General features: G+C 53.4%; 1 protein-coding gene across 1 annotated transcript; it reads left to right on the top strand.

Annotated features, from left to right (window-relative positions):
- The first annotated feature begins 5782 nt into the window (after positions 1-5782).
- Positions 5783-24244, top strand: LOC134046872 (copine-5-like). Its single transcript, XM_062497693.1, is given in 15 exon segments — positions 5783-5957; positions 6048-6105; positions 17764-17805; positions 18115-18190; positions 18835-18885; positions 18974-19030; positions 19262-19266; positions 19817-19863; positions 20544-20725; positions 21292-21419; positions 21487-21589; positions 22286-22343; positions 22555-22628; positions 24070-24213; positions 24215-24244. Coding segments are annotated over 15 exon segments (1230 nt in total).
- Positions 24245-25182: the final 938 nt, after the last annotated feature.

Below are 25182 nucleotides of genomic sequence, written 5' to 3'. Positions count from 1 at the left end.
TAGGGTAGTGGTGTTTCTGGTGAAATTCTAAGCATCGATTACTGTTTGTGTATTTCAGGCAGTGCACTCATATTAAGCTGAGACACCCCCCTCGCCAACCAGCCAACAGAGATGGTTCGCCACTGTCATGAGGACTCAGGAAGTATTACAGGACGCTGTGATGAAGCCTTAACTTTTTCCTGTTTGAAAATGTCAGTGAGCCAAAATCAAGAATTAAGTTTAAGTAATGTTTTATATTTTTTGTGGTTTTGATGTGTAGGATGAGTGAATTTATACTGTTTTAATTATAGTTTAGAATAGAAATAAATAATAATATAAAGTAAATATAAAATTATTTAAAAATGATACCTGAATGTATGTATGGGGAAATAATAAATATAAATGCAACAGTAAATATGTTATAATTTTTTAAAGTATTATTATATGCATTAGTATAACATATGGTCTATGCTATATATAAAAATACATAACAATTTCAAAATGTAGATTCTGAATTTAAACATAATACATAGAAATATTTTAAACATTTTCATATAGTTTAAAATAATGGGGTTTTGGTTTTGTGTGGTTACATGAAAGATGTTTTATAAATCATATGTATAAATAAAATTTAAAAACAAATATAGAAGTAAATAAATATTTTAACATAAATTCCTATATTTAGAGTATAAATATATATTTAATATATCTATGTATAATATAATTATGGTTTATAAGGTAACTTGTACATGTATCGTTGTAATATATCATATATATAATAAGTACAAAACTGGATTATGAATATGAAATGCATTTCAATGTAATTTGAACTTACATTTTTCTGGTTTTATGTGTTAGAGGCTGGGTTTTGTAATAAGTAATACAAAGATAAATACTATACCAATTAACTTATAAAAATATTCAACAACTATATATAAAACTTGAAAATATTAATAAATTTAAGGGGTATAGGTAATAAATTTAAGTGGTATAGGTGTATTTATAGTATGTAGTACAAAAATATTGTATATACGTTATTAAAATATATTTTTATATAAAATGTATTTTATATATGCATTATGTAATTATAAATTATAAATATTTGGATGAAAAATAGAAAAAACAATTAAATGTAGACTAAAATAGGGACAGCTTTTGTTTTTATTTTCTTAAAGGCAGGACTTTTAAGTTTTGGTCTGAGTTTCTTGAGGGCATTCTTTTAAGAGAATTGTTTGAAGAACTGGCACGCGTTGCTTTCGTCCCCCCTTGTCTGTCCCCAAAGCGCCGCAGCCCCGGGCTGAACTCGCCGGCAGTGCTGCCGCCTTGTGGGCAGAGCTCAGTACTGCAGCCGCCCCCCGAGCCGGGGCCCAGCTCCTCACTGCTGCTGTGGGTGGGCGGAGGCGGTGGCAGCAGGGGCGCTCCCTGAGTGCCGAGCGTGGGAAGGGAGCCAGGGGTGGGAGCCAGCAGCGAGAGGGGCGGTGTCCGTAAATAGAGGGGAGGGGGGAAGGGGAGTTCGGGGTGCAAAGGGACGCGCTGGATGAGGAGGGTGACAACAGCCGGGGCTGCGCGGCTGCCGAGTGCGAGAAGGGCGGCAGCGCTTCTGCCTTGTGGGCAGAGAGAAGTACTGCGTGTGTGCCCCTCTGAAGATGGAGGAAGCGACTGTGTGCCAGCACCCTGCCATGTGGGACTTCTGCCACACTCAAGATGGGACCCCGGACAAGAGAGGCGTCGTTGCCACTGCCTGTTGGCACCCGCCCAACTCCCACGCAGCTGTGGCCCCGTGTCCGCATGCTTGGAAACGCCATAAAAAATAATGCCGCAGGGATCGGTGTCGGTGTCGGGCACAGGCATCCCATTAGATGGAGTGGGAGTCCTTGCTTTCCCCGCACTTTTTGCTGCCACATTTAGAAGGTCAGGCAAGTGGCTGCCAGGCCACCATCTTGGGAATGGCGTGATGCAATTTCCGCCCTTCCTCGCCGCCATCTTTGGTACAAGCTGAAGCCACTTCCCACCAAGCCACCATCTTTGTTGTGGCAACCTTAAGGCCCCTCACAATGGAGTCTATCTGATAAAGTCACCTGCCTGAATCCGGCTCCGACGCTGATTTGGCACTCTCGCGGCAAGATTTTCTGCCGCCTTTCCCGGCGCGAGGACTAGAATGGTGGGGTCAGTGGTGCCGGAAACAGCTCCGGCAATGACACCTCTCTCAGCCGGGGGGGAAGGGGGGGGGGGGGGGGAGGTCCCACTGTGGCTGCCATCTTGAGTGTGGCAGCAGTCCCACATGGCAGGGTCCTAGCAGGCAGTCGATTCCTCCATCTTGAGAGGGGCACACACGCAGTACCGCTTTCTGTCCACAAGGTGGCAGCACTACCGCCCTTTCCACCCTCGGCAGCCGCGCAGCCCCAGCCACTGTCATCCTCCTCATCCAGCGCGTCCCTTTGCACCCCGAACTCGCCCTCACCCCTCCCCTCTCTTTACAGACACCTCCCCACTCGCCGCTTGATCCAGGCAGCGCTGGGGACACCTCTGCAATCAAGATCTCCAATGAAGAGAACAGCATTTCTGCCCTGCTGGATTGAGAAATCCAAGTGCAATTCCTTGCAGACATTGAAGGGATGGGGAGGTGAGCTTCAGGCTGGGTTTTGGCAGCAGGAATTGGGTGAGGAGGGGACAAGGGAGATCCCCCAAGATCGGTTACAGCCAACTCTGCTGGGTTTGGGTATTTCTGCCCCAAAAATTGATCTCACTTGAAGGGCACTTGAGGAAGCAGCAGAATGTGCTGGGGGGCTGTGCTGGAACAGCAATGCTGGGCAGTGCCAGGTCCATGGGGACCCTGCCTGACCCGGCAGGTTTTCCCATTAGCTTCTGGGGTGCTCAGCACCTGGCATTTTTTATAAATTACTCACCAAAATCGGGTAGGTCAATCAATAAGGCAATTTATTAGTCTGTTGATAAGGAACAGGCAAGCAGTGCTGGGGACGCGGGGAGTCTGCCCTCCACCAGCACATCCATCTCATCTTTGGTCACTGCCCTTTTTATAGGCAGTCTCTGATGGGCTGTAGCATGCCCACCGTGCTGGGGTACAAGTCCAAGGAAGTCTGAACATGCTGGCCAGGGCTCAAGGAGCAGTGGCTACATGCACCACCAGGTCTGGACAAGGCTCGAACATGTTCTCAGGTTACACTCCTGGGAAGCAGACAACAGCAGTGACAAGCCTGCTCACATCCAAATAAGCTCACATACAAGCAAGCTCACACTTTCCTTATACATAAAAGGGGATACAATTAATGATTGTAGTAAAAAGCTATTAAAAACAAAAAGCTTACAATTGACAACAAAATAATTTAAACAAATATAATGAAATTATTAGATTTCCCTGTGTTTTATATCCATGCTTTACTTTGGAATCAATGTTCTTGTTTATATTGAGCCTATCGTGTATTTTCATAATGACACGAATAATTATGTAACATCTCACAATTTCATTGGAGTCCCACCGGCTGAAAATCCCACGGGTGAATAGAATCAGAGCAGATCACACAGAAGCCAGTCCAGGCTTGCAAAGGAGCTGTTACACAGATTTTTTTTTTTCCCCAATGTGTTTTTTAATTTAAAGCAGATAATGCTGCCTGCCCCTCTCACCCCCCACCCAATATCCCTTATTTCTGGGGTTTCTCTATGAGAATTCTCTGCCTACACTGGATAAAAAATTCCCCCTGCCGCTGCAGGGACCGGCAGGGCTTGGGGTGTCCTGGGCCCGAGTCCCAATTGGGCCGCAGGCAGAGCAGGAGCAGCAGCACCGGGCTCGGCCCCACCACCTATCTTGGAGAGGCTCCTCCCACCCACGGTGAGCCCGGTCCCCATCCCAGCCCTGATACCGCCCCGCTCCTCCGGCCCTGGGAGCCCTAGTGGATGCGGGCAGGACCTGGAGCTGAAGGGTCAGACCCAGCACTGGGAGCAGCCCCGGTTAGGCCCAGGGGAGAGGGGCCGGGCAGGGCGGGGTGCTGGGGTGGGCCCAGGACGGAGCTGGGACTCTGGGAGGTGGGGCCCATAGGGACCGGGGGCAGTCTCAGGCGGTACCAGGGAGGTGATTCAGGGGCGATTCCAGGGGTGGTCCCAGGACCAGCTCAGGTATGCGGGGCCTCAGGGCGGCTGAGCGGGGTAGGGTTGAGGTGATTTAATTCCTGGAAATAGCCTTGGCCTCTATTTGCTCACTCTGAGCTGATGGGTGTCTGCTGTCGGAGCACCACACACGGGGACAGGACAGACGTCAGCTTCCCTGCCTCTAAAACCCTCTAGCCCTCCTTCCTCCTCCTTGTGTTCCTCTTCTTTCTCCCCGAAACCCTCTCCTCCACTCCCCCTAAACCGGACCGCCCTATCCTTCCTCTCCTGTCCCTACCCCGATAACCCCTTCTATTCCTTCCTCCTTCTCTGTTCACCATCCCGCTCCCCCCACCCGGCCTTTCCCTTCCCCTCCTGCTTCCCTCCACACCCCGACCCTCTCCCTACCACCTTTCATCCCTTCTATCCCTCCTCTCTGTCCCTTCTCCCTCTGTCTGTCCCCCTGCAGCCGCGGGGTTCGGGGTGCCAGATAGTAAAGCCCAGAGGGCCGGAGCCGGTCCCCCACGCAGGAATCTCCACACGAGGCCAGAGCCGCTCTGCGGGTCCCCCCACACACAACACTCCCCTACAAGTGCCGAGTGTCTGGCTGTTCCCACATCACACTGGGGAGGGTGGGCTGGGTGGTCGGGGTGGGACCCCTCCTCAGGAGGGGGTGCTGGGGTAGTAAGGGGGTTTAGGATGGGCTGCCTCAATAGGAAGGGGTCCTGGGGGGGGGCGGAGGGGTCCCTCCGGAGGGGGGGAATCCGGGTTGGTGGTCCCGCCTTCCGGATGGGATCCACCCCCTGAGCCCCTCTCTGGGACCCCCTGCTAGGGACAGGGCCCCGGGGAGAGGGAGGGTGGGGGGTAAGCAGAGGGGTCACATCACTCTGTAGCATGAACAGACACCAAAAAAAAAAAATTGCCATACAAACTATTGGCCCCTCCCTTCCTGAGAGGAGAGGGAGCAGGGGAAGGTAGAGGGAGGAAGAACAGAGAGGACTGAAGGCAGATGAGAAGAATTGTGGGGAGGGGAGATAGTTGGGGGAAGGGGGAGCCACAGTTGGGGGAAGGAAGGGGTGTAAGGTAGGGTGTGTATTGTCATTATGGGGGATATAGGGGGAACCAGGCCAGTTGGGGGGAGGGAAAAAAGAGGGAGGGAAGAAAAGAGAGATAAAGAGAAGTATAGAAGAAAAGAAATATAGAGAAAAAGAGCTATGGAGACTGGCTAGGGCGCAGCTTCCCACCCCGAGCGCCGAGGAGCAATAAGCTCAGCCAGCCTCTCCCCGTGGTTTAAATCCCTTCAGTCCTGGCTCGCACACCTGGGCAGGTCCAGCTTCCCGGGGCCCCTCCCCACCCGTGCCCTTCAATTGCGGCCGAGCCACTCCCACCCCGCTCTATATGCACATGTTCTTCTTAGGATGCAGTGGGGTCATGGCTCAGAGTGCTGCGCTGAACCCAACCCAGGGGCTGCTCCCGGTGTTGTGTGGAGCCCGAGGTGCTCAGGTGGGACCAAGGGTCGGCTCTAGGACTTGTCTGTGTCCGCTGGGGGTTCCGAGTGCTGCCGCCTCTTCCCAGGCCGCCAGGGTGTGGATCGCAGGACCAAGGTCTCCGCGGGCAGCAGGAGCCGCCCCAGGACAGGCGCCGGGGCCGAGCCCGGCACTGCCGCCCCTGCTCCAGCCGCAGCGGGAGTGGGACTCCGGGCATGATCCTGCTGTGGCTGCAGGGAGCTGGGGCTCTGCTGGTAACCGTGCCCAGGAGAACGGTGGCAGAATCTCCTTGTGCAGATGCTGGATCACGGCATGAAGTGACGGGGGCATGGGGCTGTGCCAACCCTGGAAGCCCCAAGACCCACCGCTCCTGGTGCCCCTATTCCACAGGTACCACCTGCATCCCCCGCAGGTGTGCAAAGCCCCCACAGCCCTCAGTGGAGAGCAGTGCCTGGATCCCCCTTCCCTGTGTCTGCCTAGCCGTGGGGCTCCCCCCTGCCACACCCCTGTGGAACAAGCGGGTCTCGATCACCCCTAGGTGGGAGGAGCTGCTCGGCCAAGGCTGGGCACAGTTCCACTCAGGCTGCGTCTCCAATGTCTGCCAGAGGACATGTTCCCCCTTCCCTTTGCTTTGCAATTCAAAAAAAAGCTCTGCAATAGTAAAACCTCTTTTACTAAAATTCAGCTGAGAATTTATATCCAGATCACAGGATATATTGGGGTTGAGAGGGATCCTAAAATCTGACTTTCAAATACATGGCCCAAGTGAGAACAGAACTTACAGCATTGGCAATACCAGGACTCTGTTCCAACAAGCTGAGCCAATTTCTGGGTGATGGGGATGAGTCTACCAAGGATGGGAATCTTTGTCACCAGCAAGGGAACTGCACTTCCTTCTCTTCTGCTAAAACTGCTTTACTGCAGTGGGTGGCACCTGACATGACAGCCCAAAACACTTCCCATGACCCTGACATTCCTGCCACTTCAAGGATTTACCAAGCAGCTGTAAATTTGCCTTAGCAATGTCCCTTGGCAGGGAGCAATGAGCAGCACGGGTCCTGAGGATTCTCTTGCTGCAAGACCAAAGATGATTTTAACTACGAAAATTCCAGAAGGACGAGGATTTCTCCCAGACCAAAGCTGCCCCTTGCTCCAAACCTGGCTGCCATCAGACGGCCAAACATGCCCGAAAAAACGACATCTGCATTGTGGGCTCTTGAGTTTGACTTCCTGGGGGAAAGTGCCACCATTCGGAGCCAACTTGCTTACCTTGACTGCGGCCCGTCCAGGGCTTTTGCCTACAGAAATTCCAGAAGCACGAGGATTTCTCCCAGACCAAAGCTGCCCCCTCCTCCAAACGTGTCTGCCATTGGAGGGCCAAACGTACACTACAAAATGACATCTGCATTGTGGGCTATTGAGCATGACTTCCTGGGGAAAAGTGCCACCTTTCGGAGCCAACTTGCCTAACTTGCCTGAGACCCATTCTGGGCTTTTGCCTACAGAAATTCCAGAAGGATGAGGATTTCTGCCACTCCATACCTGCCAGCTCCTCCAAAACGTGTCTACCATCGGAGGGCATTACGTGCCCTACAAAATGACATCTGCCAAGTGGGCTCTTGAGTTTGGCTTCCTGTGGAAAAGTGCCACCTTTCTGAGCCAACTTACCTAACTTGCCTGTGTTCCGCCCTGGGCCTTTGCCTAGAAAAATTGCAGAAGGACGAGGAATGCTCCCAGACGAAAGTTGCCCCCTTCTCCAAACCTGGCTGCCATCGGAGGGCCAAACATGCCCTACAAAAAGACATCTGCCAAGTGGCCTCTAGAGTTTGGCTTCCTGGGGAAAAGTGCCACCGTTCTGAGCCAACTTGTCTAATTTGCCGGAGGCCCGTCCTGGGCTTTTGCCTAGAAAAATTGCTGACGGATGAGGACTTCTCCCAGACCAAAACTGCCCCCTCTTCCAAAGTTGGCTGCCAGCAGAGGGCCAAACGTTCCCTGAAAAATGACATCATCCAAGTGGGCTCCTGAGTTTGGCTTCCTGTGGAAAAGTGCCACCTTTTGGAGCCAACTTGCCTAACTTGCCTGCGGCCCGTCCTGGGCTTTTGCCTAGAAAAATTGCAAAAGGACGAGGATTTCTCCCAGACCAAAGTTGCCCTCGCCTCCAAACCTGGCTGCCATCGGAGTGTCAAACGTACCCTAAAAAATGACATCTGCCAAATGGGCTCTTGACCTTAGCTTCCTGGGGAATTGTGCCACCGTTCTGAGTCAATTTGCCTAACTTGCCTGCGGCCCGTCCTGGGCTTTTGCCTACAAAAATTCCAGAAGGACGAGGATTTCTCCCAGACCAAAGTTGCCCCTCTTCCAAACCTGGCTGCCATCGGAGGGCAAAACATGGGGTAAAAAATGACATCTGCAAAGTGGGCTCTAGAGTTTGGCTTCCTGGGGAAAAGTGCCGCCTTTCAGAGCCAACTTGCCTAACTTGCCTGTGTTCCGTCCTGGGCCTTTGCCCAGAAAAATTCCATAAGGATGAGGATTACTCCCAGACCAAAGCTGCCCCCTCCTCCAAACCTGGCTGCCATCGGAGGCCCAAAGGTACCCGAAAAAATACATCTGCCAAGTGGGCTCTTGAGTTTGGTTCCTGGGGAAAGGTGCCACCTTTCAGAGACAACTTGCTTAACTTGATTGCGGCCTGTCCTCATCGTTTTCCTAGCAAAATTCCAGAAGGATGAGGATTTCTCCCAGACCAAAGTTGCCCTCACCTCCAAACCTGACTGCCATCGGAGTGTCAAACGTGCCCTACAAAATGACATCTGCCAAATGGGCTCTTGACCTTAGCTTCCTGGGGAATTGTGCCACCGTTCTGAGCCAACTTGCCTAACTTGCCTGCGGCCCGTCCTGGGCCTTTGCCTAGAAAAATTCCAGAAGGACGAGGATTTCTCCCAGACCAAACCTGCACCCTACTCCAAAGTTAGCTGCCATCGGAGGGCCAAACGTTCTCTAAAAAATGACATCTGCCAAGTGGGCTGTTGAGCTTAGCTTCCTGGGGAAAAGTGCCACTGTTCTGAGCCAACTTGCCTAATTTGCCTGTGGCCCGTCCTTGGCTTTTGCCTACAAAAATTCCAGAAGGATGAGGACTTCTCCCAGACCAAAGCTGCCCCCTCCTCCAAACATGGCTGCCATCGGAGGAACAAATGTGCCCTACAAAATGACATCTGCCAAGTGGCCTCTAGAGTTTGGCTTCCTGGGGAAAAGTGCCAACGTTCTGAGCCAACTTGCCTAACTTGCCTGCGGCCCGTCCCGGGCTTTTGCCTTGAAAAATTCAAGAAGGACACGGACTTCTCCCAGACCAAAGCTGCCCCCTCCTCCAAACCTGACTGCAATCGGCGTGTCAAACGTGCCCTACAAAATGACATCTACCAAGTGGGCTCTTGAGTTTGGCTTCCTGGGGAAAAGTGCCACATTTCGGAGCCAACATGCCTAACTTGCCTGCGGCCTGTCCTGGTCTTTTGCCTACAGAAATTCCAGAAAGGCGAGGATTTCTCCCAGACCAAAGCTGCCCCCTCCTCCAAACCTGGCTGCCATCGGAGTGTCAAACGTGCCCTACAAAATGAGATGTGCCAAATCGGTTCTTGACCTTAGCTTCCTGGGGAAATGTGCCACCTTTCAGAGACAGCTTGCCTACCTTGCTATCGGCCTGTCCTGATCGTTTTCCTATAAATATTCCAGATGGCCGAGGACTTCTCCCAGACCAAAGCTTACCCCTCCTCCAAACCTGGCTGCCATCGGAGGGTCAAACGTGCCCTACAAAATGACATCTACCAAGTGAGCTCTTGAGTTTCTCATCCTGGGGAAAAGTGCCACCTTTCGGAGCCAACTTGCTTACCTTGACTGCTGCCCGTCCTGGGCTTTTGCCTACAGAAATTCCAGAAAGGCGAGGATTTCTCCCACACCAAAACTGCCCCCTAATCCAAAGTTGGCTGCCATCGGAGGCCCAAATATTCCCGAAAAAATACATCTGACAAGTGGGCTCTTTAGTTTGGCTTCCTGGGTAAAAGTGCCGCATTTCAGAGCCAACTTGCCGAACTTGACTGCGGCCCGTCCTGGGCTTTTGCCTAGAAAAATTGCAGAAGGACGAGGATTTGTCCCAGACCAAAGCTGCCCCCTCCTCCAGACATGGCTGCCATCGGAGGACCAAACGTGCCCTACAAAATGACATCTGCAAAGTGGGCTCTTGAGTTTGGCTTCCTGGGGATAAGTGCCACTGTTCTGAGACAAATTGCCTAACTTGCTTGCGGCCTGTCCTCATAATTTTCCAATAAATATTCCAGAAGGCCGAGGACTTCTCCCAGACCTAAGTTGCAGTCTTCTCCAAATCTGACTGCCATTGGAGGACCAAACATGCCCTACAAAATGACATCTGCCAAGTGGGCTGTTGAGCTTAGCTTCCTGGGGAAAAGTGCCACCGTTCTGAGCCAAATTGCCTAACTAGCCTGTGGCACGTCCTTGGCTTTTGACTTCAAAAATTCCAGAAGGATGAGGATTTCTCCCAGACCAAAGTTGCCCTCGCCTCCAAACCTGACTGCCATCGGAGTGTCAAGCATGCCCTACAAAACAACATCTGCAAAGTGGGCTCTTGAGTTTGGCTTCCTGGGGAAAAGTGCCACCTTTTGGAGCCAACTTGCCTAACTTGCCTGTGGCCCGTCCCGGGCTTTTGCCTAGAAAAATTCAAGAAGGATGAGGACTTCTACCAGACCAAAGCTGCCCCTCCTCCAAACCTGGCTGCCATCGGAGGAACGAACATGCCCTACAAAATGACATCTGCCACGTGGCCTCTAGAGTTTGGCTTCCTGGGGAAAAGTGCCACCGTTCTGAGCCAACTTGCCTAATTTGCCTGCGGCCCGTCCTGGGCTTTTGCCTAGAAAAATTGGAGACGGATGAGGACTTATCCCAGACCAAAACTGCCACCTCTTCCAAAGTTGGCTGCCAGCAGAGGGCCAAACGTTCCCTGAAAAATGACATCTTCCAAGTGGGCTCCTGAGTTTGGCTTCCTGTGGAAAAGTGCCACCTTTTGGAGCCAACTTGACTAACTTGCCTGCGGCCTGTCCCGGGCTTTTGCCTAGAAAAATTGCAAAAGGACGAGGATTTCTCCCAGACCAAAGCTGCCCCGGCCTCCCAACCTGGCTGCCATCAGAGAGTCAAACGCGCCCTACAAAATGACATCTGCCCAGTGGCTTCTAGAGTTTGGCTTCCTGGGGAAATGTACCACCTTTCAGAGACAACTTGCTTAACTTGATTGCGGCCTGTCCTCATCGTTTCCCTATAAAAATTCCAGAAAGATGAGGATTGCTCCCAGAACAAAGTTGCCCCGGCCTCCAAACCTGGCTGCCATTGGATTGTCAAACGTGCCCTACAAAATGACATCTGCCAAGTGGGCTCTTGAGCTTAGCTTCCTGTGGAAAAGTGCCACCTTTCAGAGCCAATTTGCCTAACTTGCTTGCAGCCTGTCCTGATCGTTTTCCTATAAATATTCTAGAAGGCCGAGGACTTGTCCCAGACCAAAGCTGCCCCCTCCTCCAAACCTGGCTGCCATCAGAGTGTCAAACGTGCCCTACAATATGACATTTGCAAAGTGTGCACTTGATTTTGCCTTCCTGGGGAAAAGTGCTACCATTCTGAGCCAACTTGCCTAATTTGCCTGTGGCCAGTCCTGGGCTTTTGCCTACAAAAATTCCAGAAAGGCGAGGATTTCTCCCAGACCAAAGCTGCCCCCGCCTCCAAACCTGGCTGCCATCAGAGTGTCAAACGCGCCCTACAAAATGACATCTGCCAAGTGAGCTCTTGAGTTTGGCTTCCTGGGGAAAAGTGCCACCATTTGGAGCCAACTTGCCTAACTTGCCTGCGGCCCGTCCTGGGCTTTTGCCTAGAAAAATTCCAGAAGGACGAGGATTTCTCCCAGACCAAAGCTGCCCCCTTCTCCAAACATGGCTGCCATCGGAGGGTCAAACGTGCCCTACAAAATGACATCTACCAAGTGAGCTCTTGAGTTTGGCTTCCTGGGGAAAAGTGCCACCTTTCAGAGACAACTTGCTTACCTTGACTGCGGCCCGTCCTGGGCTTTTGCCTACAGAAATTCCAGAAAGGGGAGGATTTCTCCCAGACCAAAGCTGCCCCCGCCTCCAAACTTGGCTGCCATCGGAGGGCCAAACGTGCCCTACAAAATGACATCTGCCAAGTGGGCTCATGAGTTTGGCTTCCTGGGGATAAAGTGCCAACTTCAGAGCCAACATGCCTAACTTGCCTGCGGCCCGTCCTGGGCCTTTGCCTACAAAAATTCCACAAGGACGACGATTTGTCTCAGACCGAAGATGCCCCTTCCTCCAAACCTGGCTGCCAGCGGAGGCCCAAACATTTCTGAAAAAATACATCTGCCAAGTGGGCTCTTGAGTTTGGCTTCCTGGGGAAAAGTGCCACCTTTCAGAGACAACTTGCCTAACTTGCTTGTGGCCTGTCCTCATCGTTTTCCTAGAAAAATTCCAGAAGGGCGAGGACTTCTCCCAGACCAAAGCTGCCCCCTCCTCCGAACCTGACTGCCATCGGAGTGTCAAGCATTCTCTAAAAAATGACATCTGCAAAGTGGGCTCTTGAGTTTGGCTTCCTGGGGATAAAGTGCCAACTTCAGAGCCAACATGCCTAACTTGCCTGCGGCCCGTCCTGGGCCTTTGCCTACAAAAATTCCACAAGGACGACGATTTGTCTCAGACCGAAGATGCCCCTTCCTCCAAACCTGGCTGCCAGCGGAGGCCCAAACATTTCTGAAAAAATACATCTGCCAAGTGGGCTCTTGAGTTTGGCTTCCTGGGGAAAAGTGCCACCTTTCAGAGACAACTTGCCTAACTTGCTTGTGGCCTGTCCTCATCGTTTTCCTAGAAAAATTCCAGAAGGGCGAGGACTTCTCCCAGACCAAAGCTGCCCCCTCCTCCGAACCTGACTGCCATCGGAGTGTCAAGCATTCTCTAAAAAATGACATCTGCAAAGTGGGCTCTTGAGTTTGGCTTCCTGGGGAAAAGTGCCACCGTTCTGAGCCTACTTGCTTACCTTGACTGCGGCCCGTCCTGGGCTTTTGCCTACAGAAATTCCAGAAAGGCGAGGATTTCTCCCACACCAAAGCTGCCCCCGCCTCCAAACCTGGCTGCCATGGGAGGGCCAAACGTGCCCTACAAAATGACATCTGCAAAGTGGGCACTTGAGTTTGGCTTCCTGGGGATAAAGTGCCAACTTCAGAGCCAACATGCCTAACTTGCCTGCGGCCCGTCCTGGGCCTTTGCCTACAAAAATTCCAGAAGGACGAGGATTTGTCCCAGACCGAAGATGCTCCTTCCTCCAAACCTGGCTGCCATCGGAGGCCCAAACGTTCCCGAAAAAATACATCTGTCAAGTGGGCTCTTGAGTTTGGCTTCCTGGGGAAATGAGGCACCTTTCAGAGATAACTTGCCTATCTTGCTTGCGGCCTGTCCTCATCTTTTTCCTAGAAAAATTCCCGAAGTACGTGGACTTCTCCCAGACCAAAGCTGCCCGCTCCTCCAAACATGGCTGCCATCAGAGTGTCAAACGCGCCCTACAAAATGACATCTTCCAAGTGGGCTCTTGAGTTTGGCTTCCTGGGGAAAAGTGCCACCTTTCAGAGACAACTTGCCTAACTTGCCTGTGTTCCGTCCTGGGCCTTTGCCCAGAAAAATTCCATAAGGATGAGGATTACTCCCAGACCAAAGCTGCCCCCTCCTCCAAACCTGACTGCCATCGGAGGCCAAAACGTGCCCGAAAAAATGCATCTGCCAAGTCGGCTCTTGTGTTTGGCTTCCTGGGGAAATGTGCCACCTTTCAGAGACAACTTGCCTAACTTGCTTGCGGCCTGTCCTCATCTGTTTCCAAGAAAACTTCCAGAAGCACGAGGACTTCTCCCAGACCAAAGCTGCCCCCTCTTCCAAACCTGGCTGCCATCGGAGTGCCAAGCATGCCCTACAAAATGTCATCTGCAAAGTGGGCTCTTGAGTTTGCCTTCCTGGGGAAAAGTGCCACCGTTATGAGTCAAATTGCCTAACTTGCCTGCGGCCCGTCCTGGGCTTTTGCCTAGAAAAATTCCAGAAGGACGAGAACTTCTCCCAGACTAAAGCTGCCCCCTCCTCCAAACATGGCTGCCATCGGAGGAACAAATGTGCCCTACAAAATGACATCTGCCAAGTGGCTTCTAGAGTTTGGCTTCCTGGGGAAAAGTGCCAACGTTCTGAGCCAACTTGCCTAATTTGCCTGCGGCCCGTCCTGGGCTTTTGCCTAGAAAAATACAGACGGATGAGGACTTCTCCCAGACCAAAACTGCCTCGTCTTCCAAAGTTGGCTGCCAGCAGAGGGCCAAACATTCCCTGAAAAATGACATCTTCCAAGTGGGCTCCTGAGTTTGGCTTCCTGTGGAAAAGTGCCACCTTTTGGAACCTACTTGCCTAACTTGCCTCCGGCCCGTCCCAGGCTTTTGCCTAGAAAAATTGCAGAAGGACGCGGATTTCTCCTAGACCAAAGCTGCCCCCGCCTCCAAACCTGGCTGCCATCACAGTGTCAAACGTGCCCTACAAAATAACATCTGCAAGGTGGGCTCTTGAGATTGGCTTCCTGGGGAAAAGTGCCACCTTTTGGAGGCAACTTCCCTAACTTGCTTGCGGCCTGTCCTCATCTTTTTACTGGAAAAATTCCAGAAGGACGAGGATTTCTCCCAGACCAAAGTTGCCCCCGCCTCCAAACCTGGCTGTCATCGGATTGTCAAGCATTCTCTAAAAAATGACATCTGCAAAGTGGGCTCTTGAGTTTGGCTTCCTGGGGAAAAGTGCCACCATTCTGAGCCAACTTGCCTAACTTGCCTGCAGCCCGTCCTGGGCTTTTGCCTAGAAAAATTCCAGAAGGACGAGAACTTCTCCCAGATCAAAGCTGTCCCCTCCTCCAGACATATCTGCCATCGGAGGACCAAAGGTGCCCTACAAAATGACATATGCATTTTGGTCTCTTCAGATTAGCTTCCTGGTGAAAAGTGCCACCGTTCTGAGTCAACATGCATAATTTGCCTGCGGCCCATCGTGGGCTTATGACTAGAAAAATTGCAGAAGGATGAGGATTTCTCCCAGACCAAAACTGCCCCCTCCTCCAAAGTTGGCTGCCAGCAGAAGGCCAAACGTTCCCTAAAAAATGACATCTGCCAAGTGGGATCTTGAGTTTGGCTTCCTGTGGAAAGGTGCCACCATTCTGATCCAACTTGCCTAACTTGCCTGCAGCCCGTCCTGGGCTTTTGCCTAGAAAAATTGCAGAAGGATGAGGATTTCTCCCAGACCAAAACTGCCCCCTCCTCCAAAGTTGGCTGCCAGCAGAAGGCCAAACGTGCCCTACAAAATGACATCTGCCAAGTGGGCTCTTGAGTTTGGCTTCCTGGGGAAATGTGGCACTTTTCAGAAACAACTTGCCTAAATTCCCTGCGGCCTGTCCTCATCGTTTTCCTAGAAAAATCTCAGAAGGACGAGGATTTCTCCCAGACCAAAATTGCCCCTCCTCCAAACCTGGCTGCCATTGGAGGGCAAAACGTGGGCTAAAAAATGACATCGGGAAAGTGGGCTCTTGAGTTTGGCTTCCTGGGGAAAAGTGCCACCTTTCAGAGACAACTTGCCTAACTTGCCTGCAGCCAGTCTTGGGCTTTTGCCTAGAAAAATTGCAGAAGTACGAGGACTTCTCCCAGAACAAAGCTGTCCCCTCCTCCAAACCTGGCTGCCAAGTACCAAACGTGCCTACAAAATGACATCTACCAAGTGGGCTCTTGAGCTTAGCTTCCTGGGGAAAAATGCCACCATTCTGAGACAACTTGGCTAACTTGCCTGCGGCCCGTCCTGGGCTTTTGACTAGAAAAATTGCAGATGGACGAGGATTTCTCCCAGACCAAAGTTCCCTCCTCCTCCAAACCTGGCTGCCATCGGAGTGTCAAACGTGCCCTACAAAATGACATCTGCCAAATGGTCTCTTGACCTTAGCTTCCTGGGGAAAAGTGCCACCGTTCTAAGTCAACTTGCCTAACTTTCCTGCGGCCTGTCTTGGGCTTTTGCCTACAAAAATTCCGGAAGGACGAGGATGTCTCCCAGACCATAGCTGCCCCCTCCTCCAAACCTGGCTGCCATCGGAGTGTCAAGCATGCCCTAAAAAATGACATCTACCAAGTGGGATCTTGAGTTTGCCTTCCTGGGGAAAAGTGCCACCTTTTGGAGCTGACTTGCCTAACTTGCCTGTGGCCCGTCCTGGGCTTTTGCCCAGAAGAATTCCAGAAGGACGAGAACTTCTCCCAGACCAAAGCTGCACCCTCCTCCAAACCTGACTGCCATGGGAGGAATAAACGTGCCCTACAAAGTGACATCTGCAAAGAGGGCTCTTGAGCTTAGCTTCCTTGGGAAAAGTGCCACCATTCTGAGCCAATTTGCCTAACTTGCCTGCGGCCTGTCCTGGGCTTTTGCCTAGAAAAATTGCAGAAGGACGAGGATTTCTCCCAGACCAAAGCTGCCCCCTCCTGCAAACCTGGCTGCCATCGGCGGGCAAAACGTGTGCTAAAAAATGACATCTGCAAAGTGGGCTCTTGAGTTTGGCTTCCTGGAGAAATGTGCCACCTTTCAGAGACAACTTGCCTAACTTGCTTGCGGCCTGTCCTCATTGTTTTCCTTGAAAAATTCCAGAAGTATGAGGACTTCTCCCAGACCAAAGCTGCCCCCTCCTCCAAACCTGGCTGCCATCGGAGTGTCAAATGTGCCCTACAAAATGACATCTTCCAAATGGGCTCTAGAGTTTGGCTTCCTGGGGAAAAGTGCCACATTTTGGATACGACTTGCCTAACTTGCTTGTAGCCCCTCCTGGGCTTTTGCCTACAAAAATTCCAGAAGGACGAGGATTTCTCCCAGACCAAAGTTGCCCCCGCCTCCAAACCTGGCTGCTATTGGAGTGTCAAACGTGCCCTACAAAATGACATCTGCAAAGTGGGCTCTTGAGTTTGGCTTCCTGAGGAAAGGTGCCACCTTTATGAGTCAACTTGCCGAACTTGACTGCGGCCCGTCCTGGGCTTTTGCCTAGAAAAATTGCAGAAGGACGAGGATTTCTGCCAGAGCAAAACTTCCCCCTCCTCCAACCCTGGCGGCCATCGGAGGGGCAAACGTGGGCTAAAAAATGACATCTGCCAAGTGGGCTGTTGGGTTTGGCTTCCTGGGAAAATGTGCCACCTTTCAGAGACAACTTGCCTAACTTGCCTGCGGCCAGGCCTGGGCTTTTGCCTAGAAAAATTACAGAAGAACGAGGATTTCTCCCAGACCAAAGTTGCCCCTGCCTCCAATCCTGGCTGCCATCAGAGTGTGAAACGTGCCCTACATTATGACATCTGCCAAGTGGGCTCTTGAGTTTGGCTTCCTGGGGAAAAGTGCCACCTTTTGGAGCTGACTTGCCTGCGGCCCGTCCTGGGCTTTTGCCGAGAAAAACTGCAGAAGGACGAGGATTTCTCCCAGACCAACGCTGCCCCCTCCTCCAAACCTGGCTGCCATCGCAGGGCCAAACGTGCCCTACAAAATGACATCTGCCAAATGGGCTTTTGAGCTTAGCTTCCTGGGGAAAAGTGCCACCGTTCTGAGCCAACTTGCCTAACTTTCCTGCGGCCTGTCCTTGTCTTTTTACTGTAAATATTCCAGAAGGACAAGGACTTCTCTCTGTGGCTCTGAGACCTCCTTCCCCTATCTCTGTGGCCACCTGAGACCCCCAGACCCTCTTCCCCCATCTCTGCGGTACCAGTAGCACCTAGCCCTGCCCTGCAGTGTTACCCACTTTTGACTCAGTTTACCTATTTGGGCAATGGGCATCACAGCTGTCACCGAGCTGTACTGCCCCCCCTCCACCCCAAATCAGTGCCACCAGCTGCTGTCCTGGCAAACAGCCACTTTGGCCCCGTGTTGGATGTTGCTGTGGCAACGATGGATAAAAATATCCTAATGAGGAGGAGAAGGAAGCAGGAAAAAGCCCACAGAGGTGTCAAAACAAATCCCACAGGGACTGGGGGGATCTGTTTGATGGGTCTCAGGGGAAAGGGAGTGGAGAGGATTTGGAGGTGTTGGTGACCCCCCCCCCCCCCCCCCCCCCCGCCTTGCAGAGCCATCAAAGTGGAGGTTTATGACTGGGACCGTGATGGCAGGTGAGCTGCATGTGGTCCTGGGGGCCTCCCACACCCTGGACCTCCACTCCCTGGGTGACAGAGACCCCTTGGGCAATGGGGACCCCTGCCACCCCTGCATCCCCGAGGAGATGGATCCCCCCTTGCCCCCAGGTGATGGGGACCCCCTGGCTGATGGGAATCCCCCCTTGCTATGTGGGACTCCCTGACTGGTGGGAAACTTCCTGGGCAATGGTAAACCCCCCATCCCCACACCCCTGAGTCATAGGGATCCTCCTGGGTAATGGGAACCTCCCTAACCCAACTGATGGAGAGCCACTGGCCTTGCAGGCACGACTTCATCGGGGAGTTCACCACCAGCTACCGGGAACTGGCGAAAGGCCAGAGCCAATTAAACATGTACGAGGTGAGGGGGGATGGGTACATGTGCAGGGGGGGTCTGCACAGCCCTGTGGGTCCCACTGCTGCACTCCCAGGGGTTATGATCCCCAGGGTCCCTCTCTCTGCTGCACCTCTGGGTGCTGGGGTCCCTGTGTGGACCTGTGTGGGTGCTACATACCCCATGATGCAATCCTAGGTTGTTATGGTCCCCAGGGTCCCTCCCAACGCTGCACCCTGGTGTGTCATATACCCCAGGATGCCCCTCCTGCACTCTGAAGTGTCGTGTCGCCCAGAGTGTTCATGCTGAAGCCATAGAGGTTCAGAGTCCCCAGGATTCCCTGTGCTACAGCCTAGGGTTTTGGGGTTTCCACATTGTACCCCTGGGGTGTTATGGTTCCCATACTTCACCCTGGAGTGCAGCACCCATAACTGCCATGAATCTCCAGCTGAACTACAATCCCAGGGTCTCTACATACATCCCTGAGTGTCACAGCTCACCATGTGCTCTTCGAGGTCCCTCTCTGCACCTCAGCACAGTGCTCCCATTGCTCCCCTCCAGCATATTCTGTGCCCCCCTGTTTCTCAGGATGTGACAGTCCCCTACACTGCTCACTGGGCCTCCTATCCCTGTGAGAAGCAGCCCCCTTCCCTCCCCTCCCATCCCTGCAGGTGGTGAACCCCCGGAAGAAGATGATGAAGAAGTACCTGAACTCAGAGACAGTGAGGATGGGGATGTGCAGAGGCATGGGGGGGACACAGGGGTGTGGGCACTTCCTCACTTCCTCCCCTGAGCCCTATGTTCTCACAGGTGACACTGCTGTCCTTCGCTGTGGAGGCCGAGCACACCTTCCTGGACTACATCGGGGCGGGTGAGCAGGAGATCCCCAGCACCTCTAGCTGTACTTTTGAGGGTCCCGAACGCCTCCAGCTCCTTCTTTGGGGGTACCCAGCACCCTGAGCTGCTCCCTCAAGGGCAGGGAATCCCCCAAAACCCCAGCCTCTACTTCACTGGCAAGGGGGTCCCCAGGACCCCTATCTCCTCCCTTGGAGATCCCCAGTACCCACTGTTGCTCCCTCAGGGATGGGAGGGACAGAGGGGGGGTTCCTGCTATCTTCAACTCTGCCCTGTGGGATCCCCAGCACCACCAGTTGCTCCATTGGAGGTCCTCAGCACACCTAGCTTCTGCACTGGGGGTCTCAGCACCCTCACCCAGATGCCTCCTTGGGGGCAGGCCATCCCCATCATCCACAGCTGCTTCACTGGTAGCCCCCAGAACCCACAATTGCTTCCTTTGGAAGTCTCCAGCACTCCAATAGCTCCCTTCGGGGTCACCAACACCACAGCTGCTCCTGTGGGGGAAGAGGGTCCCCACCAGCCCCATCTTCTCCACTGGGGGTCCTTAGCACCCCCACCCAGATGCTCCCACATGGGCAGGGGCTCTCCAGAACCCCAAAGTGTTCATTTTTGGGTCCCAAGTACCCCCAACTGCTCCCTTAGGTGCAGCATGGTGACACCTCAGTGCAGGGACACTTGGGGTTTCTCTGAATTGGGCAATGGATGCATCCAGTCCAGCCTGTGGCCCTAGGGGTGTCCCCACCCTAAACCCAGAGGTCAACCCCTGTGTCACCCCAAGGCTACTTTATCCCCTAGGACCCAACTCAACTTCACAGTGGCCATTGACTTCACAGCATCCAATGGTGAGTGGGGGCTGTTTCCCCCCAGGGGGATTTATTTGGGGCAGTTGTAACCAGTTTGGCGTCATAATGGTGTCATCCTTGTCATCAATTTGGGTGTTGTTCTTGTAGTTGTTCTGTGGACATGGTCATGTTTCCCTTGTCACTGGGTTGGGGTTATGATGGCATTATCTTTGTCATGGGTTTGGGGCTATGGCATTGTTATTTTTGTCACTGTGCTGGTACTACGGTGGTATCATTCTTGTCATCAGCTGTCACCAGGTTGAGTATTTGGTGCCAGTATCATTATCATTGAATGTGGGACAGAGTGGTGCCATTCTTGTCACTGGGTTGGGGTCATGGCAATGTCAACTTTGCCAGTGTGTTGGGGACATGGTAGTGTCATTCTTGTCACTGTGTTGGTTCCATGATGGTGTCATCCTTGTGACCAGCTGTCACCAGGTTGGGGATGTGATGGTATCATCCTTGTAACTGGGTTGGGAATGTGGTGGCAGTTGGAGACATGGTGTGGTCATCCTTGTCCTTATTACTGTGTTGGGGATAAGATGATGTCATCCTTGCCACTGGGTTGGGGCCATAGTGGTGCCATGGTAGTGGGGATGCTGGGGCTGTTTTGGGGATTATGATGGGATTATGATGGTGCTGGGGAAGCTGTGGGAGTGCTGAGCCCTGTGCCTGTGCAGGGAACCCCTCGCAGCCCACGTCCCCGTACTATCTGAGCCCCTTCCAGCTGAATGCCTACAGCCTGGCACTGCGGGCCGTGGGGGACATCATCCAGGACTACGACAGTGACAAGATGTTCCCAGCCCTTGGCTTTGGTGCCAAGGTCCCCCCAGATGGGCACGTGTCCCATGAGTTCCCACTAGTGAGGGGCCAAATCAGTACAGGACTGCGGATGAAGGGTGGTGTCCTTGTCACCTGGTTGGGGACATGGTGGGATCATCTTGACACATTGTTTGGGTCATGAAGGATTCGTCTTTGAGTTGGGGTATGGTGGTGTCATCCTCCTCACTGGTCTGGGGACGTGGCGGTGTCATCCTTGTCACCAGATTAGGAAGGGGCTTGGTGTTGTCCTTGTCACCAGTTTGGAGTCATAGTGGTCTCATCCTTGATCAATGAGTTGGGTACATGGTGTGTTTGGGTTGGATCTGCATTGGGGATGTGGTGGTGTCATCCTTGTCTTGGGTTGGGAATATAGTAGCATCGTCATTTTGTCACTGGGTTGGGGCCATGGCAGTGTCATCCTTGACACTGAGTTGGGAACATGTTGGTGTCTCCTTTGTCACCACGTTGTGGACATGGTGGGATCATCCTTGTTAGCATTTGGGGACCATGGCAGTGCCATCTTTGTCTGTGGATGGGGTCTGTGCTGTCACCCTCTCCATGGGTGGAGGCCGTGGTGTCACCATGGTCCTGGTGATCTTGTGCCAGAATAGGGATACATCAAACCCGGCGTGCCATGGCATTGCGGGGGTGCTGGAGGCGTATCAGCACAGCCTGCACCGTGTCCAGCTCTACGGCCCCACCAACTTTGCCCCTGTCGTCAACCATGTTGCCCGGTAAGAGGAGCCCCGTGTCCCCGGATGGGGTCCTGCACCCCCCGGCGTCACACATAGTCCCCCCCAGCTCAGCGGCCATGGTCCTGGATGGGTCCCAGTACTTTGTCCTCCTTATCATCACTGATGGTGTCATCTCCGACATGGCACAGATAAAGGAGGCCATTGTCAATGTGAGACCCTCGTGGTGGCACTGGGGTGGGTGATGGCACCCCTGGGTGTTGGGGACAGGGAATCTGGGACCCTTGGGTGATGGGGGCAGTGGCAGTGGGGAGGGATTGGGACCCTTGTGGGAATGGGAAAGGCTGGGGACCCCTGGGTGTTGAGGAGGGGCTGGAACTCTTAGGGGATGGAAAGGGCCTTGGATCCCCGGGTTCCAAGGGGTTGGGGTGGCTGAGACCCTGTGGGTGATTGGGTGGATGAGGGGGAGCTGGGACCCTGAAGCTGAGAGGGAGGATGTGGGCTGGGACACTTGCATGCTGGAGGGGTGGGGAAGGGGCTGAGAGCCCTGGGTGCAGGGCGGTGTGTGGACCCCTGGGTGCTGGAGGCAGTGGGGAGGGACTGGGACCTTTGAGAGGTAGGAAAGGGCTTGGACCCCTGGGGTTGAGAAGGGTCTGGGACCACCAGAGTTTGAAGTCTAGGGGTGTCTGGAACCCCTGAGTGCTGCAAGGGGGCTGGGAATTTCCTGGAATGCCCCAGTGCTGGTGGGAAGTTCTGAGACCCTTGGGTGATGGGGGGTGGTAAGGAACTGGAATCCTTGGGTGAGGGGCTGTTGGCACCCCTGGGTGCTGCAGGGAAGTGGGGGTGGCTCATTTGATGGCAGCATCATTAAATTTCATGGGACTCCCTTCACCTCCCGGTTCCCTCAGGCTGCCAAATTGCCCATGTCCATCATCATTGTGGGGGTTGGACAGGCTGAGTTCGATGGTAAGGTTTGGGCGTGGGGGAAACTAGGGGAAGGCTGGGGGGATGGCGGGGGTCCCTTGGCCACTGGAACTGAGAGTTGAATGTGCCAGTGTATTAATGGGTTCAGCATACCCTAGCGGCTGTGCTTGGGGGTTCTGTGTGTGGGGTTAATAGGGACATACTGGGGTGAGGGGCACGGGGTGCTGTTGAACTCTCCTCATATTGCTCCCAGCCATGGTGGAGCTGGATGGCGATGACATCCGCATCTCTTCCCGTGGTAAAGTGGCTGAGCGTGATATTGTCCAGGTACTGACCTCACCAATGAGGGATTTGGAGACCCCCTCCCAGCCTACCCAGCAGGGTGGTGAGGGGGGATGCCCTGAGGACCTCAAATCAGCCCTGTCACTCCTGGGGTGCACTGGGTGGGACTGGTGTGGAGGGATGATAAGGTGGACTGGGACATGGGGCAGCACTGGCATTTGGGGGACACTGGGACAAGGGGATGCAGTGGCCTTGGGATGCACTGGATCGAGGGATGCACTGGGATTTGGGGGTACACTGGGACACGGTGCAGGGGCTTCACTGGGCAAAGAGGGTGCCCTGGGACTTGGGATGAGGGTGCAGTGGGAGTGTATTAGGATATGGGGGGACACTGAGACATGAAGGAGACAATAGGATGTTAAAGGAGATTTACTGGGAAATGGGGGGAATTGGGATGTCAGGGATGTATTGGGACATGGGAGCAGTGCACTGTGACATGGGAAGGATGTACTGGGGTTTGGAATGTGCCTCAGTGGGGGGAGACACTGGGACATTGGGTGCACTGGTACATAGTGGGAGCCTTCACTGAGAAAAGTGGGTGCACTGAGATTTGGGATGTATCTTGGAACTGGGGTGCAGTGGGACATGTGAGTTTCTTAGGATATGGGGGGCACGTATTTGGCATGAAGGGGGTTGGTACTGGGGAATAGGGGAGCACTGGGATGTGGGGGGCACTGGGAAATGGAGGGGAATGTACTGGGATATCGAGTTGCACTGAGGCATGAAGAGGGAGTGTACTAAAACCTTCTGGGGCAGGGGGGTGGGGGGGCGGGGCTGTGCTTCGAAAAAAGGGTGCAATGAGACTTAGGATGTTCCTGGATGTGGGGATGAGCCTGGGACATTAGGAGGAACTGGGACATGGGGGAACAATGGGACATGGAGGGGGACACTGGGATATGGGATGTACCTGGATGTGGAGGGCACTGGGATATGAAGGGGGAAAGTATAGAGGAAAGGGGATGCACTGGGGAATGAGGGGGACACTGGGACATGAGGAGGGTGTGCTGGCAAATGAAGGGGGCACTGGGTCACCAGCATGGACCTGGATGTGGGGGGTAGTGGGACATGGGGGTGTACTGGGAAATAGGAGGGGGCACTGGGCTGTGGAGTTTGTGGGAAATGCGAGGCAGTGGGATATGGATGGGCACTGGGGCTTGGGATGCATGTGGATGGGGGGTGCCCTGGGACATGAAGTACTGGGAAATAGGGAATGTGGGAATGTGGGAATACATGAGGATATGGGGGGCAGGGGTGTACCAGGATATGGGCAGGCACTGGGTCTTAGTATGTACCTGGATGTGAGAGACACTGGGATATCAGGAATGGGAAGGGGACACTGGAGCTGCTGTGTGTGGGACACACAGTTCCGGGGGCTTCCTGGCCCTGGACTCCGTCAACTGCTCTGCCTCCCTGTGCCCCCCCCCAGTTTGTTCCATTTCGTGACTACATGTCGGGAGGTCCTGGCGCAGGGCTGAGCATGGCAGGACTGGCACGGGAAGTCCTAGCCGAGATTCCTGACCAGCTCCTCTCTTACATGAAGGCACAGGGAATAAAACCTCCTCCCCATCCGTCCCATGTCCCCTAAAACCCCCCCACCTTGACTGTCTGCCCCCGACACCCACAGCCTTGGTGTCCTCCCCTGATCTTGGGTCCCCTATCCAATCCAGGTTCCCACCACCACACCCATAAACCATCTTTTGGGTTTCCCCGGGGGGATTGGGATAGTGTTGCCTGAGCATCCTTGGCCATGGGACTCCCACCTATACCTATCCAAGACTGTCCTGTCCCCCCCAAAAAGGGGCAAGGGGTCTTCACCCTCCTGACCAGAAAGCTGGGGTGCACAGGAGACTTCCCCAAATGTGGAGTGCCCCCCTAGGGTGATGCATGACCCCTCCTAACTTCACTAGCCTTCCTCAATCCATGGTTCCTCCCCTCCCAGTTCCTGCGCTGATCCCAGTGGGGTCCCCAGTGTTTTTGGTGTTCCCCCTTGCTGTGTCACATGTGTCCATGTGGATTTGTATAGAATTGCCTTAAATTGCAATAAATTATTGTGGCTTTAATTACAGCCCCCTGGGACTGCCCCAGCATCTCCCCTAAAAGGGGCCCCACCCTGGCTCTATGTTGGCCCTCCCCAACTGTGTGATGCCTCCCAAGACTGTGACAACTTCCCTGCTCAGCTGTGTGATTCCCCCACCAGCTCTGCCCCCTCCCCATCTGTGATCCCCTCCAAGCTGTGACCCCCCACCTGCTGTGTCACCACCTCTACCTGTGCTTCCCCCCTAGCTGAGACAACCCAGCTTTGACCCCTCCCCAGATGTGTGACCCCCACACACTGTGTGAACCCCCTCAAATGTATGACTTCCCTGGCTGTTTGTGACCCTCCCCCGAGCTCTGACACCCCCCAACTGTAGATGGCCCCCATGTCTGATATTCCTTGGCTGAGTGTGATGCCCCCACAAGCTGTAACCCCTCCAGGGCTTTGGGATCCCCCATAGCTGTGACCCCCCACCAGCTGTGTGTGACAACCCCTCACTGTGTG

Source organism: Cinclus cinclus, chromosome 8 (genome assembly GCF_963662255.1).
Source record: "Cinclus cinclus chromosome 8, bCinCin1.1, whole genome shotgun sequence".
Taxonomy (NCBI): domain Eukaryota; kingdom Metazoa; phylum Chordata; class Aves; order Passeriformes; family Cinclidae; genus Cinclus; species Cinclus cinclus.
This window is presented reverse-complemented; position numbering and strand designations above follow the sequence as displayed.